The 18,464-nt window shown below is 39.5% G+C and overlaps 1 protein-coding gene across 2 annotated transcripts in view; it reads right to left on the bottom strand.

The window, feature by feature from the left end:
• LOC143038067 (lateral signaling target protein 2 homolog) overlaps positions 1–17,507 on the bottom strand; it is a 31,810-nt gene extending 14,303 nt beyond the window's left edge. For both annotated transcript variants that reach the window (XM_076206969.1, XM_076206968.1), the window contains exons 1-8: positions 17,368–17,507; positions 11,194–11,340; positions 10,893–11,024; positions 7,661–7,777; positions 7,145–7,320; positions 6,150–6,321; positions 4,262–4,584; positions 1,536–2,744 (exon numbers count right to left, since the gene is read on the bottom strand). In XM_076206969.1, coding sequence (XP_076063084.1) covers positions 1,536–2,744; positions 4,262–4,584; positions 6,150–6,321; positions 7,145–7,320; positions 7,661–7,777; positions 10,893–11,024; positions 11,194–11,340; positions 17,368–17,442 — 2,351 coding nt within the window. In that variant the 5' untranslated portion in view covers positions 17,443–17,507. The remainder of the gene's footprint in view (positions 1–1,535; positions 2,745–4,261; positions 4,585–6,149; positions 6,322–7,144; positions 7,321–7,660; positions 7,778–10,892; positions 11,025–11,193; positions 11,341–17,367) is intronic.
• Between the last annotated feature and the right edge of the window lie 957 nt (positions 17,508–18,464).

Consider the following 18,464-nt stretch of genomic DNA (forward strand, 5'->3'; position numbering starts at 1 on the left):
TTTAGCAATGGGTAAGGATGTCTTTTTGGGCCCTTACAGATCTGGAAAAGGCTTATGACAGGGTAGACAGGATGGCACTGTGGAAGGTAGTGCAGATATATGGGATCAGAGGAAAGCTATTAAGGGCAGTCAAGAGTTTTTACCAGAGTAGTAGAGCCTATGTTAAAATTATAAATGGAGACAGCAAGTTGTTTGAGGTAAAGGTAGGATTTTGCCAAGGTTGTGTCATTATCACCATAGCTGTTCAATAAGTACATGGATGGGGTTGTGCACAAGGTAAATGCAAGGGTAGTGGGATGGGGACTGGAGATGGTTAAAGAAAATGGAGACAAGTGGGAGGTAAGCCATTTGTTGCTTGCTGACAATACTGCACTAGTGGTAGGATCAGAGAGGGGATTAAGGAAGTTAGTTATAGAGTTTTGGAAGGTGTATGAAAGGAGGAATTTGCAGGTAAATGTAGGTAAAAGTAAGGTGATGAGATGTACAAAGGGAGAGGACAGCAGCAATTTGGAAGTATTAAAGGAGTGAGGCTGGAGGAAGTGGTTAGCTTTAAATAGTTGGGGCTATATGTGGCAGAAAAGGGACAAGTGGAAATGGAGGTAGATCATAGATTGAGAGAAGCAAGTACGTGCCTTAAGGGATTAAAAGATGTAACGAGATATTGATATTTGGGAATGGATGCAAAGAAGAGATTGTATGAAGGGGTGATTGTGCCAACAGCACTGAAGGGGCAGGGACATGGAACATAAGTTTAAATGTATTTGAAAGGTATGATAGGGGTTACAAGGTTGGATAGAGTGAGAAACAAGGAGGTGAGCAGAAGTGGAAAAGGAGATGGAAGATAGGGTTGATGAAAGAATTGGGATAATTTGGATACATGGAAAGTGAGTGAGGAAAGCCTAGAAAAAGATGTGTGAAAGGCAGAGGTGGATGGAGTGAACATGAGAGGACTATCAAGGATGAGATGGATGGACTGGGTGAAAGGGGCATTGAGAAAGAGGGGAATGTCTGTTGAGCAAAGAAAGGGAAGAGGCAGAATATATGGGTGAGTGAAGAATGGCTGTATATGGATGATACTGTAACACATGGGAGTGGTTATATGAGAATTGTATTTTGATGTACCCCAAAGGTATTTCTCCCTGTCTTCATGTTACTGCATGTGGGGATGGAGAGGTGGGGTCACAGATTAAATGAAATGGCCTTCCTATGGATGTGCTGTGTCTTATTGCATTGCTTCTGACCCAGGGCAATGGGTGAGGTGCTGGGATGACCCATCATCCAGGAGAAGCCTAGATGACAGGGATGGAGGGGTGGTGAATAGGGGGTGGTATAGGTGCGAGTGGAATTATGCCTTTTGATCCTGGCTACCTCCATTGTAAGGGGAGTATGGGAATCTAAGATGGAATCCCCGTACTGTCATCATATGATGACTTGAGCAGACCCAAACTATCATCCATCAAGCTTCTTGTCTAGTCTGCTCACTCACCATGCTTTCCATTACCCATTTAGAAAAAATCTGATAAGTTGATTCTTACCTTGATCTTGCTCTCCATGTAGCTGCAACCTCTGCAGCTTGAAGTGCTAAAGCTACTTCTTCATCATCCTCTGCCCCCGAATGGTGTGGAGATGTTGAACCACTAGAACAAACACCAGTGCCCTGTTCTTCTGTAATATTTTCCTGTGCTTGCTGTTGCTGCTCATGCTCTTCTTCCAGGTGACAATGACTATGAGACTGCTGCTGTTCATGTAAATTGTGTACCTGTGTACTTTCTGTCTCCTGTTCACGCACCAACATTTCATCTTCTTGCAACCCTTCCCTATCATGATGACAATCATCACAAGTTCTCATTAATTCCCTACCCTCCTCTTCCTTCTCCCCAGTCACTATGTCTTCTTCCTGCTGCAGTGGTTCTTCTCCTTTGCTCACCTCAAATCTACTATTTTCCTGGTTACCCTCTTCTTGCAAACTTGTATCACTCCCAACATTTAAATTTAACATTCCATGGTGAACATCCTCATATTCATTTAACTGTGTCTGGTGCATCAATCTGGCCTCTTCTTCATAAAGACACTCTGGGAAGAGGACATTAGGATCTGCAGCTACAACGTTACTAACACAGTCACTTACACAAGATGGCCCTTGATCCCCATATGTACTGTTTGGCAACACATTTCCAAGGATTGAAGAGGGCATACCACAGGGGTTTTCCCCTTCTGATACATTATATGGGGTATAAGAATCATGGTACATCTCCTGCTGAACACTGAAACCCTCCTCTTCCAGACTTTGCTCTTCATGTTCAAGTATGGTGTCTGAAACAGGCTGCACGCGAGTGACAACCGAGGAATTCTGAATGTGACTTCGTTCCTCAGCATCTTCTTCTGTGACAGTTGTTCCACATGAGCAAGCAATAACTTTGATTCTGTTGACAGGCTGTTGGTAAGGCTGTTGCTGGTGTTGCTGTGGTTGTGCATGAGGGTGACGAGATCTGTGGTGTTGCTGATGAGATTGCTGTTGATGCCTAGCTTGTTGATGGTGATGGCGATGATGATGATGTCGTTGTCTTGATGATTCTTCCTGTTCACTTTCACTATCATTGGGCGGTGGTGGCAGTGATGTTTGATGCATTTTGGATGCATGTGTTTTTCTTGACCTCCTCCGTGCTCGTGGCCGTTCCTCATCTGTCCCAGCAAGTCTTGCCAAGTATCTCTCACTCTGTCTTTCTTGTCTAGCCCTACTAGACCTGTGAAATATATAAACATACATTTCATTATGACTTTTGATGCCCCCTACCTAACAACCAAGGATAAGATGGATGGATGGAGTGAAAGGGGTGTTGAGATAGAGGGGAATGTCTGCTGAACAAGGAAGGGATAAGGCAGGAGATAGGGTTGAGTGGAGAAGGGCTGTGTACAGATAATACTGTGATGCAAGGAAGGGGTGGGGGATGGGGGTTGGTTTGGGAATGGTTATTTGTGAATGATATTTTGATGCAGCCTGAAGGGATTTCTCCCTGTCTTCCTCTTTTTCTGCAAGAGGGGACTGAGAGGAAGGGTTGCCAATTAAAAGAAGTGGCCTTGCTGTAGATGTGCTGTGTCTTCTTGCATTGCTTCTGACCTAGGGCAGTTGGTGAGATACAGGGATGACCCATCATCCATAAGGAGCCAAGATGAGAAGGAAGATAGGGTGGTAGATGGCAGTGCAATGAAATGGGTGGGATTGGATATATGTCTTTTGATGATTTGGCTACCTTCCTGGCAAGGGGCAAAAAGCCCTTGATATTGTTTCTAACCCAGTGGGTGGGATAAAGGGATGACCCATCATCCATGAGGAGCTAATATGAGAGAGAGGAAAGGGTGGTGGATGGGAGTGGAATGGGTAGGGGGTAGGTATATGCCTTTTGACTTTGGTTGCCTCTCTGTTTAGGGGGGAAAACCCCTTGGTATATATATAGATAGATTACTTGAATAAACCACAACAACTTTTGTGAAAAAGATAGCATAAGCTCATATATGTATATAGGGGCCCTTGGTATATATACAAGCATATGTACACACACACACACACACATATACCTATACCTTTATAAGGGAAGTCTGTTGGGGACAATCCAAAGTTTTTACATGAAGAGTATAGGCTTGTGTGAGGGTTGGAACTTAAGTGTGAATGATATGAGGTGAAGGTGGGGATGCACCAGGGTTGTGTAATGTCACCACAGTTGTACAATATGCATAGAGTGGGGTGGTACATATATACATACATATACCAAAGGTCCCTTTCCCTCAACAAGGGAGGTTGCCAGTCAATCCTACATTTATTTGCTTCATATAGCAATGTACAAAATAATGGACAGGTGATAAATAACTGCATGTGGTGATCCTGCAAGATGGACAATGAAGCTGTCAAGTTTCACTAAGAAAACAAGTCAGCCCCTCAGGTGTAACCCTGAGGGGCTGACACTTGGTCTCTGGAGTGGGCTCAAGATTTCTTTCTATCAACTTCAATTGCATTTCTTAAACCTTTTCACACATGGGCAGCTGACAACTGGTAACTACTACCCTCCCCTTACCACTTCTGGTCTGTGATACAAGAAACAGACCCACACTAATACGCTGTTGCCAGCCACTGAAGGGCGACATGTTTTCTTAGTGAAATTTGAGGCAATATTAAAATTTTGTCAAAAATACCAACCTTGTATGGAGCCTCTTCCTGTACAAATGTGGAACCCAATACAAAAACCTCAATACAATAGGTACACACCTGCTCTTGCCAGATGTTCTCTCACGTTTCCTCTCCTGACGCTCAGGTCGCTTTCCAGTTTGATACAAGGAACTTAACTCAGGAGTTAGGTACTTGCATGACGGGTAGTTTGCATAAAATCTTTTGACAAACTCAGATGTATATGCAAAGCTGCCATATGCATTCACAGGCACCTCCTCTTCATTCAGAGGCATTTGCTCTTCACTGACCAAATTTCTCTGTGAGCGATCTGGTTCATCCATTGAGCAAAGAGCTTTTTCTAGAGCTGCTAATTCATTTGGGCTCATTGACCATAGTAGTTCCCGAATCTTTGACAGCAAAGTCTGCAACAAAATAAATTCTTACTAAAAAGCTATTCATTGTAAAATATTTATCATTCAATGGGCAGGAAAGCAACTGGGGAAGGGGGGTATGCTACATTAATCTATCTACCTATATACCAAGGGCCTCTTCCCCTTTATATGGGAGATAGTCAAGTCAAAGGCATGCACCCACTCCCATCCACCACCCTTGTTTTCCTCTTATCTTAGTTCCTTGAGGATGAAGGATCATCCCTGTCTCCTGCCCACAGCCTGGGTCAGAAGCAATGCAGCAAGACAAAGCACATCCACAGCAGGGCAGCCTCACTTACACGGAGACCCCTCCCATCCTGTCCCCTTATGTGAAAAATAAAGACATGGAGAAATCCCAAAATATCCTCCATACACAACCATCCTCCACTCACCCCTATCCCTTGCAGTCTCTATTCTTTGTTCAACAGACATTCCACTCTTGCTCAAAGACCCTTTCACTCCATCTCATCCTCAGTCATAACCTGAAGTGCACTTCACCCACCTCTGCTTTCCATACCTCTTTTTCTAATCTTTCATTACTTATCCTTTCTACGTGTCCAAACCATCCCAATAATCTTTCATCAGCTCTATCTGCCAGCTCCCTTTCCACCCCTGTTCTCCTCCTCACCTCCTCATTTCTCACTCTATCCAACATTGTAACCCCTACCATACTACTCAAACACATTTAAACTTCTCTTTTCTGCCTTTAATTCCAAGGCTCTTCACCATAGAATGTCATAAGCATGATCACTCCTTCATATAATCTTCTTTTTGTATCCATTCCTAGATACATATTTCTCATGACTTTTTTTCAATCTCCCAAGACATTCTTGCTTCTCTCAATCTACAATTTATCTCCACCCCAACTCCTCCATTTCCTGCCATGTGTGACCACAAATACTTAGAACTGTCCACTTCCTCTGGTCTCTCTCCTTTAGGACTCGTCATTTTATTTTTACCCACAACTTCTTCAACTCCCTCCTACTGCATACCTTCCCAAACTCTATCACCAACTTCCTTAATCCCTCCACAAGCAGTGTCATTCACAAACAATAACTGGCTCACCTCCCACTTCTCCAACCATCTCCAATCACCTGCCCATTACCCTCACATTTACCTCCTGTACCATCCCATCCATATACACATTGAACAACTATACATTAACCTCTGCATTTCACCATTCTATGTTTTTCTTTCTATTCCCTCTCATCCTCCTGATACTTGGAATAAATTAGACAACTAAACAATGTGTGCAAACACTATTCAAGATTTTAAGAAAAACCTTGATGCTGAGAGATACAAAGACTGGTCACCACGAGCATAGCTCTCTTCCCGTATAATACAACTAGGTAAATACACACAATTTCTGTGCATTTCCGAACTTACCCTTTGAAACACCCATTTTCCCTCTACTCTCATTTCCTCTTCCTTCCCCAACCACCACAGAGGGATCAGAAAAAGAAAAGGTGGAGACTTTGAAGTAATAAGAGGCAGAAGAAAAGAGAGATAGCAATAGTAGGAAAGTGTCTCATCATTCCTTTATGAGTACAGCTTACCCTAAATGGTCTAAACAATTCTGACAAGCTTCTTGAGTCCCTGTCAAGGTTCAGGGGACCATCTGAGAAGACAACAAGTCCCGCTACAATGGCAAGGCGAGGAATGGTGAACATGAGTGCTGGGTCATAGTTGTCCACTTGTTCTTGTGTCATGACACCCATTTGAAGTGCTCTAGTAAAAGATAACACATTGTTACATAAAATACAATAAAAAAACACCTATTAAACATACAAAGGAATTCTGATTATTATTCATCACACAGATATCCACCATACAGTGAAAGGAAGATATCAGGCTTGTAACCTACCCACCAACACACATACATCAAAATGAAATATATATATCTGCAGAATTGCAAAAAAAAAACTACTACAAAAGAAACATGAATTTTTTTTAAAAGCTTACTGTGAAAATACTTTCTGCCTTCCCAAAAGAAAACCAATCCTACATACATATATCAAGGGCTTTTTTCACCCCTTTGTTTTCTGGCTACCACCTGTGTAAGGGGGAAAAGCCTTTGGTATATGTATGTATGTACAAAGGCAATCCACTCCCACCCATTTCATCCCACATATTCCACTCCCATTCATCATCCCTCCCTCCCTCTTTTCTTAGCTCTTCCTGAATGACAGGTGTGTATATATATATATATATATATATATATATATATATATATATATATATAACCATACATATATATATATATATATATATATATATATATAAATATATATATATATATATATATATATATATATATATATATATATATATATATATATATAAATATATATATTAATAATAATATTTTGTTTCCCTTTAAGTCCCTCAGACTTTTTTTTTCCAAGTTCCTTTTCAATTCATTCTTATTCATAAAACAAATACATCATTCCCTCCACCACTAATTTAGAATCTATAACTATTTCTTATTGTGTATGATATCCTAAATTCACCTTTTTCTGCAATCTCAAAGACATGTCTGACTATCACGTACCTCTGTAGTGTTTCCGAGAAGAGTACAACCACATTCTGTTGTACATCATGTTCCTCTACACTCTTAACTGGGACCATTGCACTCACATATGCTAACTCAAATTCAGAGAAGAGGCGATCAAATATTTTCATAGACTCCCTGATCTTTTCCGTGTACTCTGGCACTGGCTTAAGGCACTGCAAAGCAAAAATACCAAAATTGTATATTTACTTCATTTTTCTTAAAGTATTTCATTTAATTGAAGAACTAGTTGCACTAGTCTCCCCTCATTCTTTTCATGTGCCCAAACCAACTCAGCACCCTTTCATCAACCATACATACTCCTAGAGGCTACAGGGAAGAAAGAAAGAAAGAAAGAAAGAAAGAAAGAAAGAAAGAAAAAAAAAAAAAAAAAAAATCAACCCACAACTATATGCCAATGATTTCATTTATCTTCAGAAACATCACTGTTGCAAAGGTGATGGTCACATTGGAGAACTACCCTAACAAAAACTTTACTAATATCCTTAGCCTTACCTGTTCCCTCAAAAGATTCCTGACAGTTTCAATGGTCTTGGTGACAGCTTTTGCAAGGGGCCTCATACGTGAACTCTCAACCTCACGATTCATGATACTGCTTCCTGCTGCAAGGCACTATGGGAAGAAAGTTCACTGCCTCAGCATGCGTCAACAACTAATAAAACAGTATGGTGTAAAATCTAGAATTAATAACGGTAAATCTTCCTACACTCCTCATATGAAAAAGTGGGAAGTGAAAAAAGGGGATATGGAATCATTGAAAATATGTAAGTCCCAATAATTGAAGCTGCTTTACCACTGCTATTTAATTTCATGGTAACCCTTCCCCATTTGTCCACTTCAGAAATTACAAAGCAGAAAAGAAGAAATCCTTTTGGGCTTCATCATTTTATCATCCATTCAAAACTACTCCAATCACACTTGTCTCTACATCACTGGCTGAATGTGGGTGGGGAAGGGACACAGTTGATGGTTGTCAGCTCTCAACATGTGAAAGTAAGAAATATATATGAAAGTGATAGAGATTTTGAGCCTGATCCAGAGACCAAATATCACACAGTGACACACAAATTTGAAGCTAGGTATGATAACACTGGGTAACAGCCAAAAAATCGTCAGGGGTTTCTCAGCTGATTAAGACTAATTTTGGTGTTCTGAGTCCGAATATCACATTGGTTTTGCTCAATCAGGTCAACTTTTTGAGATACAGCCATAGGCCTACCTGACGAGCTATACATATGATAATTTGAAGGGTTTTTGAGTTCAATCCTATTTTTCTTGAAGAATATAGCGAATTATTCATATATAAATGGTTGCTTCTGGTGTGTTTCTGTTTGAAATTGACTAATTGACTTATTTCTTTCTTTTCAGGGTATTGATATGGCTTCGGCGCGACGGTCATGCAGGAATAATCCTGACATTTTCTGCTACAATTGCCGAGAATACACGCTGTCAATGCACAGGAAGAACATCACAAGCTTTGTGAAGCGCGCATACCAGGCTTACTTTCAAGTCAAGCTGGGTGACCAAGATAAGTCCTGGGCACAGCACACGGTGTGCATGACTTGCGTGGAATACCTCCGGCGGTGGACGAAGGGCACGAAAACTTCACTGAAGTTTGGGATTCCGATGGTTTGGAGGGAGCCGTCTGACCATGAATCAGATTGTTACTTCTGCGCCATCAATACTACTGGCATCAACCGGAAGAATCGGAGCAGCCTCCAGTACCCCGACCTTCCATCTGCCCGCCATCCAGCTGCTCACTGCGAAGAACTTCCTGTACCAGCGTGCAGAGAGCTTCCTGACAGCGATGACGAGGCCACCACTGCATATGAGGGAGGAGATACAGAAGAAGAGTATGAAACACAAGATGGTCCGCAGCCCTTTTCACAATGTGAGCTTAATGATCTGGTTCGGGATATCAGCTTGTCGAAGACTTCCGCCGAGCTGTTGGCCTCCAGACTCAAAGAGAAAAATCTACTCGGCGAGGACGCGCGTATCACGTTCTTTCGTAGAAGGCATCAGGACTACATGGGCTACTTCTGCCAGGAGGAAGACCTCGTGTACTGCCGAGATGTCGCCGGTCTTCTTGTTAAACTCGGCGCTCCTCAATATGATCCGAGAGATTGGCGACTCTTCATAGACAGTAGCAAGCGCTCTTTGAAGAGTGTGCTCATCCACAACGGGAACGAGTTCGCCTCAATTCCTCTTGCGCACTCCACAACTCTCAAAGAGAAATATGAAGCAGTCAAGTACGTGCTCGACAAAATCCAATATGAGTAGCACCAATGGCTCATCTGCGTCGACCTTAAGATGGTGAACTTTCTACTTGGTCAGCAGTCCGGGTACACAAAGTACCCATGCTTTATATGTAAGTGGGACAGTCGAGACAGAGCCCAGCACTATGTGAAGAAAGAGTGGCCGGCGCAAGAGCAGTTAGTACCTGGGGCGAGCAACATCATAAACGAACCTCTTGTTGACCGGGAAAAGATTTTGTTCCCACCGCTTCACATCAAGCTTGGGTTAATGAAACAGTTCACGCGCGCTCTGGACAAGGATGGGAGGTGCTTCAACTACCTGTGGCGAGCCTTCCCTGGAGTGACCATTGAGAAGCTGAAGGCCGGCATTTTCGATGGCCCACAGATACGGCAGCTCATCAAGGACACAGAGTTCGAAAACTCCATGAACACGCTAGAGTGCGCCGCCTGGAGGTCGTTTGTGCAGATGGTGAACAACTTCCTGGGGAACAAGGCAGCAAACCACGCCACACTCATCAACAGCATGATAAAGAACTTCCAAAACCTCGGATGTTTGATGAGTATAAAGATGCATTTCCTGTTCTCACAAATGGAGAAGTTTCCTGAAAACCTTGGTGCGGTCAGCGACGAGCAGGGAGAAAGGTTCCATCAGGACATGCGTCAAATGGAGGAGAGGTACCAGGGGAGGTGGGACGCAGTCATGCTCGCGGACTACTGCTGGTCGCTGAAGAGAGACAACCCAGCAGCTGCTCACACACGGAATTCGAGGAAACGGCGATTTACGCCGTGAACTCCGAACTTTTGTGTCACATAACGCTCATGTACATGTATTAAGCTTATCAAATGTAATCGAGTATATAAAAAATAAATGAATTTGGATACGTTGACTTTTATTTCCCCAGGAAAACGGAAAAACCGAATTTTTATGATCCGCAGAAATTGGGTTTTTGGACGAAAAATCGTTTTTTTCTTAAATGTCTGTAGCGAACAATCCTGACCTGATTGAGAAAAACCAAAGGCATTTTCAGACTCAGAGCATCACAATTAGTCTAATTCCGCTGGAAAACCCTGGACGATTTAAAAAAAAAAAAAAATTTGTTACCCAGTGTTATTGTTAAGTAAAAGACAAAAACCCATGTCTTGCCTCTTTTCTGTATACTACAACTGGGTAAACAAACAACCAATCAACCAACCAACCAAACACAAACACACAAATTTGAAGCTAGGTATGATAATTGGAGAGTAAATGACAAGAACCCCTAACTGTTGCTTCTTTCCTGTATACCCAGGTAGTAGTAAGGGTGGCAATGGTCCATTTTATACTCTATACAAATAGCAATTTCTTTTCAATATCTTTCTTACCAATCTTCTTCTTTTGAAAGAATGCTCACTTTGTGCCTCACCATATTTGATAATCATCCTCATTAGCATTTCTATCCTTTATGAATATCGTGCACTATCATTCTTTTTACCTCTGCTCCAAACCATAACTGTCCGGCCAAATTCTCTTGCATGACATCATCAGGAAATTTGACTCTGAAGTCACGGCTGGCTCGTTCATCTGGAATGACTTCATCCATGATCTCCATACAAATATTCAGCACCTGGTAATATTGATAGAATCATTATTGTTTTTCTACCAGATAACTGGGGTTATCCACAATGTCACCAAACCATATTAAAACCTCTATTCCAACTGTAAAATTATCATTACTGTCTTAATCTAAAAACTGCCTTTTCATATATTAAAGAATACATGAACACAATTCATACCTTGTCTTGACATTGCCTGAGTTGATTGACAAGAGCTGTACATCTTTCTGGGTCTTTTCTGCCATCGAAGCTGTCTAATTCAGCTGCCACAAAATTTAAGTCCTCATCTGCATAGTAAAACTGTGCCAATAAGGACCGGTCATCTTTCTGGTGAGAGAAAATACAAATTATTTTAAAAACTACAATTTTATTTTCTTGCAGCAGCAAAAAATAAAAATAAATAAATAAAAATAATAATAAATAAATAAATAAATAAAATAAAAAATAAATAAATAAATAAAAACATAATTTCTCACAACGGACACTGGTAACCATTCATCTATTAACAAATGTACCATGGTATTGATTTCAGAGCTACATACAGCCAACACTTCAAGGATATCTGGAAATGAATATAGCGTACAAGGGACTGATCTTGCCCATGGCACTGTATGGAGCAGACTAGAATCTGAAGACTGCAGACAGGAAAAACCTAAATGTGTTTGAGATGAAGTGTTAAAGAAGTATAGTGGCGGTTAAGAAGATGGCTCAACTGTGGAGGTGGGGCAGAGAGTAGGGGTGAAAAGACAGCTGACAGGTAAGATTGATCCAAGAATGCCTTGATGGCCTAACCATATGGATAGACTGCCAAAAAGAGTGGAAAGCAAAAATGGATGTAGGGAACTTTATCAGGAAACCAAGAATGAGGTGGATGGACTGGATGAAGAGGCACTGGATGCAAAGGGAATGTCTGTTGAGCAAGAAAGAATATGGAAGATGGGAGTGAATGGAGTGTGATTGTAAATGGATTAGAAAATGGAAAGACCCAAAGGATGCTTTTCTTGCCTACTCTGTATACTTCTTGAGTGGATAAAGGAGGGGTCACCATATAATAAAGTGGTGGGGGCAAACCACCTTTAGCTATTGGGCACTACCAAGTCTTGCTGCATTGCCTCTGACCATGGTACAGCTATGCGGCTGGGGACAGTGATGACCCTTCATCCATGAGATGGTAAGATGGGTGGGACAACAAATGGGTTTTTGGATATGGATGGCATTGGTGTAGGGGGGGGTGCATGCTTTAACTTGGACACCCCCCTTAAAGGGGGGAAAAGACCTTTTGGTACAAGTATGTACAACTGACATTGAATGCTATTTCCGTTGTCATTTTTGACTTAAAGCATGATAACTTAATCTAATCTAACAAGACTTGTCTGCAAGACTTTTTACTCGCACATGAGAAATGGTGATAACACTCTAAAGCCAACAATGAAAATAACATTTCAAACTGAAAGGTACAAGTCAGATTGATTAGGATTTACGATATCAGAAGAAAGGAGTAGATTCAAGGAGCTGAGTATGCCTAAGCATATATGTACTAGAGGAGTAAATGTTGATATGAAGAAAAAGTTGAAAATTAGTAGGATACATATTGCAATGAGCCAATGACACACAACTTAACTTATGATAACATTACTACACAAATTACTCAAAATGCTAAAGAAAACACTAACACTGAAGAGTGATGAGGAAAAAGAATAAATTATTGAACCCATCTCTTCACAATTTAATAAATTTGTTTGGTAAGTCAATTAAAGGCATGGCTCAGTAATCTGCTCCAGTGTTATGGTCCTTTATTGCAGGAGACCCCAGTACCCAGGTAACTGATCAACCCATAACTCGTTCAGTGAAAATATACTGTTGCTGTCTGGACCAACTGAGCACAGGACTGTGTAGAAACAGGTGCTCTGGTCCTCCAATGTAATGGGTGCATCTTGGACAACTGATGCTTGTTAAGTCAATTCTGTGTTGGTAATATTTTGGTGAAGCCATACCCATTTCACTGCTATCTGTCTTCGGGAGTACAGAATTTGGCAGTTTGTTCAGAGGTAATTGTTTTGTGATTTATGCATGTATGTACCTTTGCAGAGATGTACTGTGGCATGCTGGAAGACTGGTTGCTATATAAGTTCAACCTGACTGCTGTTAATATATATTCATATATATATATATATATATATATATATATATATATACATATATATATATATATATATATATATATATATATATATATATATATATATATATAAAATTGAAGGTGAAAGAAGTTGACGAGGAGAAATGGGAGAATTTTACGCCTTAACGTTTCGACCCGCAGGGTCTTGATCACAAAGCTAACAACTCAAACGTAACCGGATATTTTATACACGGACGGGTCATCTTATGGGACGCTTCGGAGAGCTTGTTATTTTATCTGCGTATTCTTTTATTATTAATAAGCTTGTGGCTTTTGCTAAACATATAAATCCTTCTCTATGGTTAATGTTGTTATTAGTGTTGATATATGCTGCCTCAATTGTCTTCCTTAGTTTCTTGGCAGCATATATCAACACTAATAACAACATTAACCATAGAGAAGGATTTATATGTTTAGCAAAAGCCACAAGCTTATTAATAATAAAAGAATACGCAGATAAAATAACAAGCTCTCCGAAGCGTCCCATAAGATGACCCGTCCGTGTATAAAATATCCGGTTACGTTTGAGTTGTTAGCTTTGTGATCAAGACCCTGCGGGTCGAAACGTTAAGGCGTAAAATTCTCCCATTTCTCCTCGTCAACTTCTTTCACCTTCAATTTTATTTGTCATAATATAGTCAATATATATATATATATATATATATATATATATATATATATTATATTATATATATATTATATTATATATATATAATATATACACACACATTCATGCATACATATATACATACACATATATATACATACATTCCATGGAGCAATCAAGAAGTCATTGACTAAAATATTATGAACATCTACTTCTTGTATGACAAATCTATAAAGGAAAAGCTAAGTCATATGAAATAGCAGAAAATGGATATTTTCAAGATAACAAGACAGGAGATCAAGATAATTTTGGAAAGCCCATCACCATCATTTTATCTGTATTTGATGTTCTGATCACACCTGACAGTAATGACTGATGTATTTACAGTATGCATCAGCTTATCATATTACTTAACAACCACTCCATTTTAACAATCAAAACAAGGCAATAAGAATTATAACAGAATATATTAAAACCACTCTAACAGAACATCTATGAACAGAAACTAAAATCCTTACTATGAAGAAGCACATGAAAATGATAGGCAAGAACACTCAATCTCACCCATACACTCCATTTACCATTATGTAACATAAAGCTCAACCAACTGAATGTTTACAAAACTGTGGCAAGATGCTACTTAAACATTTACCACAACCTACCACATGCACCATGCCACACAACTATATAAAATCATGTACACACATTCAGATAATAACACTCCAAGACAGATATTCAAACAACCTTCTCCACCAAACTCCCACATGTGTCTTAGAGAGAAATCTCTCGCATGACATGCAAGAACCACACTACCACAACTTTGTTCAGTCCACCATCCAGTTTTGAAACAAGACTAACAACACAAAATAAGTTTGGCCATAAAAGCAAACTACTCCAGATGCAATTACTACACAGTGGTTATTAAATGCCTAATCCTACAAAATTGTCCAATTCTATCTTTGTCCAAACAACAACACATCTCTTCTTTCAGTGACTTGAAGACTAATCTAGCAGCCAGTTACCAGGGAGTCATGGGGGTAAATATTCTGGATGACACAGAAAAAAAGAGGGGTCTTCTCTATAACACTTCTTTTGTCCCATATTTAGCATTGAAAAAAAGGCTCCCTGTTAACTGGTATTAGCTACTAGATTGGTCTACAGGTCCCCGTTTTCTCTATTTTTCATGTGAGGGGGTAGAGAGGGACAGTCATTGATTAGGTGAAGTGGCTTTGCTGTGGCTGTGCTGTGTCTTGCTGCATTGCTTCTGACCCAGGGCGAAGGGTGGGAGACAAGGATGACCCTTCATCCATGAGGAGCTAAGATGCGAGGAAGGAAAAGGTGGTGGATGGAGGTGGAATGGGTGGGAGTGGAAGGGGTGGAGTTAGGTACATGCCCCTCAACTTGGCTACCTCTTTCATAAGGGGGATAAAACCCTTGGTATATAGATAGGAGTCATGGTTGGGGAAGGAATTATATTTATGGACAGGACCTTCTGGATTCCTGTGCCCATCTGAACAAATATTGTCATGGGTCTCCTACAAGATAGATTTGGGGCAATGGACTGATTGTATATGACTGCTGTGAAGTACATATGTGACAAGAGAAATGACGTGACAATGAATATTCAAATGTGATTGGTTCAGCTAAAAGAAATATCGCCATTGACAAAAAAAAAAAAAAAAAAAAAAATCACATTACGTGTGATCAGCTAAGCAGCTTGTAACAAGAGTCATGCTTCTTGTGGGTGTGGACAAGATAAAAATAAAATTTGGATATTGTTTAGGCTGAGTAAACCATAAGAGGCAAACTCAGCTATAAAGAATAATTGACTAGTTGTTAATTATAATAAAAAATCTTGCAAAGATGGACATGGTATGTATGATGATTTTCTTCTAATCTCCACAATGTTTACCAAACATTAACCTATCCATGTTTTACTACAATGTTCCTGTACAAACCCAACAAACCAGTACTAAAGGAACATTATGTAATCTGGAACTGCACAACCTTGAAATCTAGATTAAAATTTGGACATGTATGTACATACCTAGTATTACTTTCTTTTGACAACAGAATTTTCCATTAGTTTTCTTGCTGATGTAAATTATATATATATATATATATATTTTACTGGAAATCATTCAATTTGCATTTACTCCCCACCCTCTACCCCAACAGTCTGGTTGACCACATTGGAAGACTGTGCCAAGTGCACATTACTAAGCTTAGGGAAAGACACAACATCCCCTCTCCCCCAGTTGACAGCATTGTCCCTAGATCTCTTAGTGAAGTGTATTTCACCTGGTCAGGGGGCAAACCTCAAAAGTGTGCAAGTAAATTTTCCATAAAAAAGTAACAAATATTCAGAGCTGAACACCGATATACAATGTGATGCAATGGTAAAGGAGGCTTATGAACATAAGAATGGGGGAGATTACAAAAGTCCATAAGGCCTACACTAGGAAGTTTCATATCCATTACCACCCATCATCCCCATACAATCATCCAACCTTCTCTTAAAACAACCAATTGTTTCAGTGTTCACTACATGGTTACTAGGTCTATCCCATTTGATAACCACTCTATTTCATCTTTATGTTGACACCTTGTCCTTGACACCTGAATGTTTTTTCTTTCACCTATTGCTATCTATAATATATTAATGCTTGAATAATTAAATTCTTGTTTTCTGATTTTCTATAAGTTATGTGTATATACATATATTATTTTTCTTCTTTATGTAAGTCACTAAGTGTTCCCACTATGACTAGAATCTAGATGTTCAAGTTGTATGGATACTTTAAAAATTTATCTCAGTCCTAAATTTCAAGAGGCTTTAGTACTTTTATTCAACTTCTGAAAAGTCAGATTTACATTCTCATTAATTTTTGACATGATTAACATTTATGAAATTGTCAAACTCTAAACACTAGTCACTACAGCCTACTGATGTCCCTTCTAAAAATGAAGACTTGGTTCCTATGACCAGTTTTACTGTTAACTACTAATGTGGTAATAGTATTAACTTCTCCCCAATGTATCCATAATGCCCCGCTTAAAAGTCTAAACTTGACATACAAAGGTTTGTGATTTGCAATTTATTGCTATCTCGTCACAAAGTAACTTCAGCTACGTAATCGCGAGGTTGGCTGTATTATATCAAAACAGTTCCCAAATTGTTTCAAATCATATATGTAATGTGTTAAGTACCAAGTACTGTAACCCTGCCACAAATACATTTTGTATACAGTACACATCGCTGTCATAACTTGTCCCTACTTCAATTGTTGACATTTTGTTAAATCCCAAATGTCTTCCCACTACAAAGGGAGTTACTTCCAAGAGCCCAGTTGTTTTCTCCACGGGCATACCTATATCGACCAATTTTCTTAAACCACTTATTCAATTTTGAGTGGAAATGGATATTTTAATGGTAAGGTTTACATCCCAAGCCTTTAAACATCCTCTAAACATGCGGAAACTATTGCTACCGAGACCAAGGACGACATATAGATATACTAGGCTTTCTCCCATCTTGTAAGACACTTTTTCATATACTGGTACTTACCCGGGGCCTATACAATAATTTCCTGATAGAATTCATATTCAAAGACCAGGCATGGAGTCGAAGAACTCTTAGCATGTATTAAAGACTTTAGAGGGAGTATTTCACGTAAAATATTTCCCATACGATACTCTCGGAGTCACTACAGTAAATCAAACATCTTTTGTACTTAAATTGTTATTAATACTGTAGTTAAACAAAACATATTTTGACAATAAATTTGTATAAAATACATATTTTCTGCATTTTCATTAGGTATCTTTACCGTTTTAAAACGTTTAAATAATTAAAAGGACTGATTTGAAAGATGTACACAATCAACCTCCATTGTTGAATACACAGCTCCAATCTTAGGGATAGCAATGCACTGTGGTTTAAAGCGCGAATGATTGAATTCTACTTCATCTCAGTACAATGATTCTATATAGAGTCAATAAGGAGGTGAAATAACATTCTCGCATCAAGAACTTTATTTTTATTACTAATACACGTTGATAGTTACCCATATCGTGTTTTCATTCGCACAATTATTTTACTTCCGTATTTGAAGATATTTCCGGTTATTAACGTAGCCAAGGTGAGGAATAACTATATCCAACAGCTCTTTTTCTCTTTGTTCTTATGTTACTTTCGTGAGCATTGTGGTTTATACCCAATTTTTCATTGGCGATGTAGCGCTTCTATCCTTGGAGACAAAATCACGACTCGAGGAATCAAAGGTGGTGAAAAAAAAATTAACGGTGGGAGGGTGGAATAGAAAAAAGGCTTATAGAAGTTAACATTCATATATTTTTTAGAAAATTATTTCTACCTAGAATAATTCTGCCTAACTTTGGTCCACATGGGCCATTAAAGTCACTAAAATGTTGCCTACATCTAAGGCATTCAATAACCCATACATGGGCAATCGGAAAAAAAATCAGTATTCTTTTAAGGGGAATGTATTTCCTTTTGACATTTATTTGTGAAGAAATACAAATTGTTACACCATCACCTCGCTGTGCACCCAGAGACCGACTCCCACCAGGAAGTCAGTGCTAAGGCTAGGTTTACATCAGAGAGATTTAACCGCTCGTTATGTTGACAAGATTCGTGACCCA

Source organism: Oratosquilla oratoria, chromosome 23, assembly GCF_046742065.1.
Source record: "Oratosquilla oratoria isolate Oo_2021 chromosome 23, ASM4674206v1, whole genome shotgun sequence".
Classification (NCBI taxonomy): Eukaryota; Metazoa; Arthropoda; class Malacostraca; order Stomatopoda; family Squillidae; genus Oratosquilla; species Oratosquilla oratoria.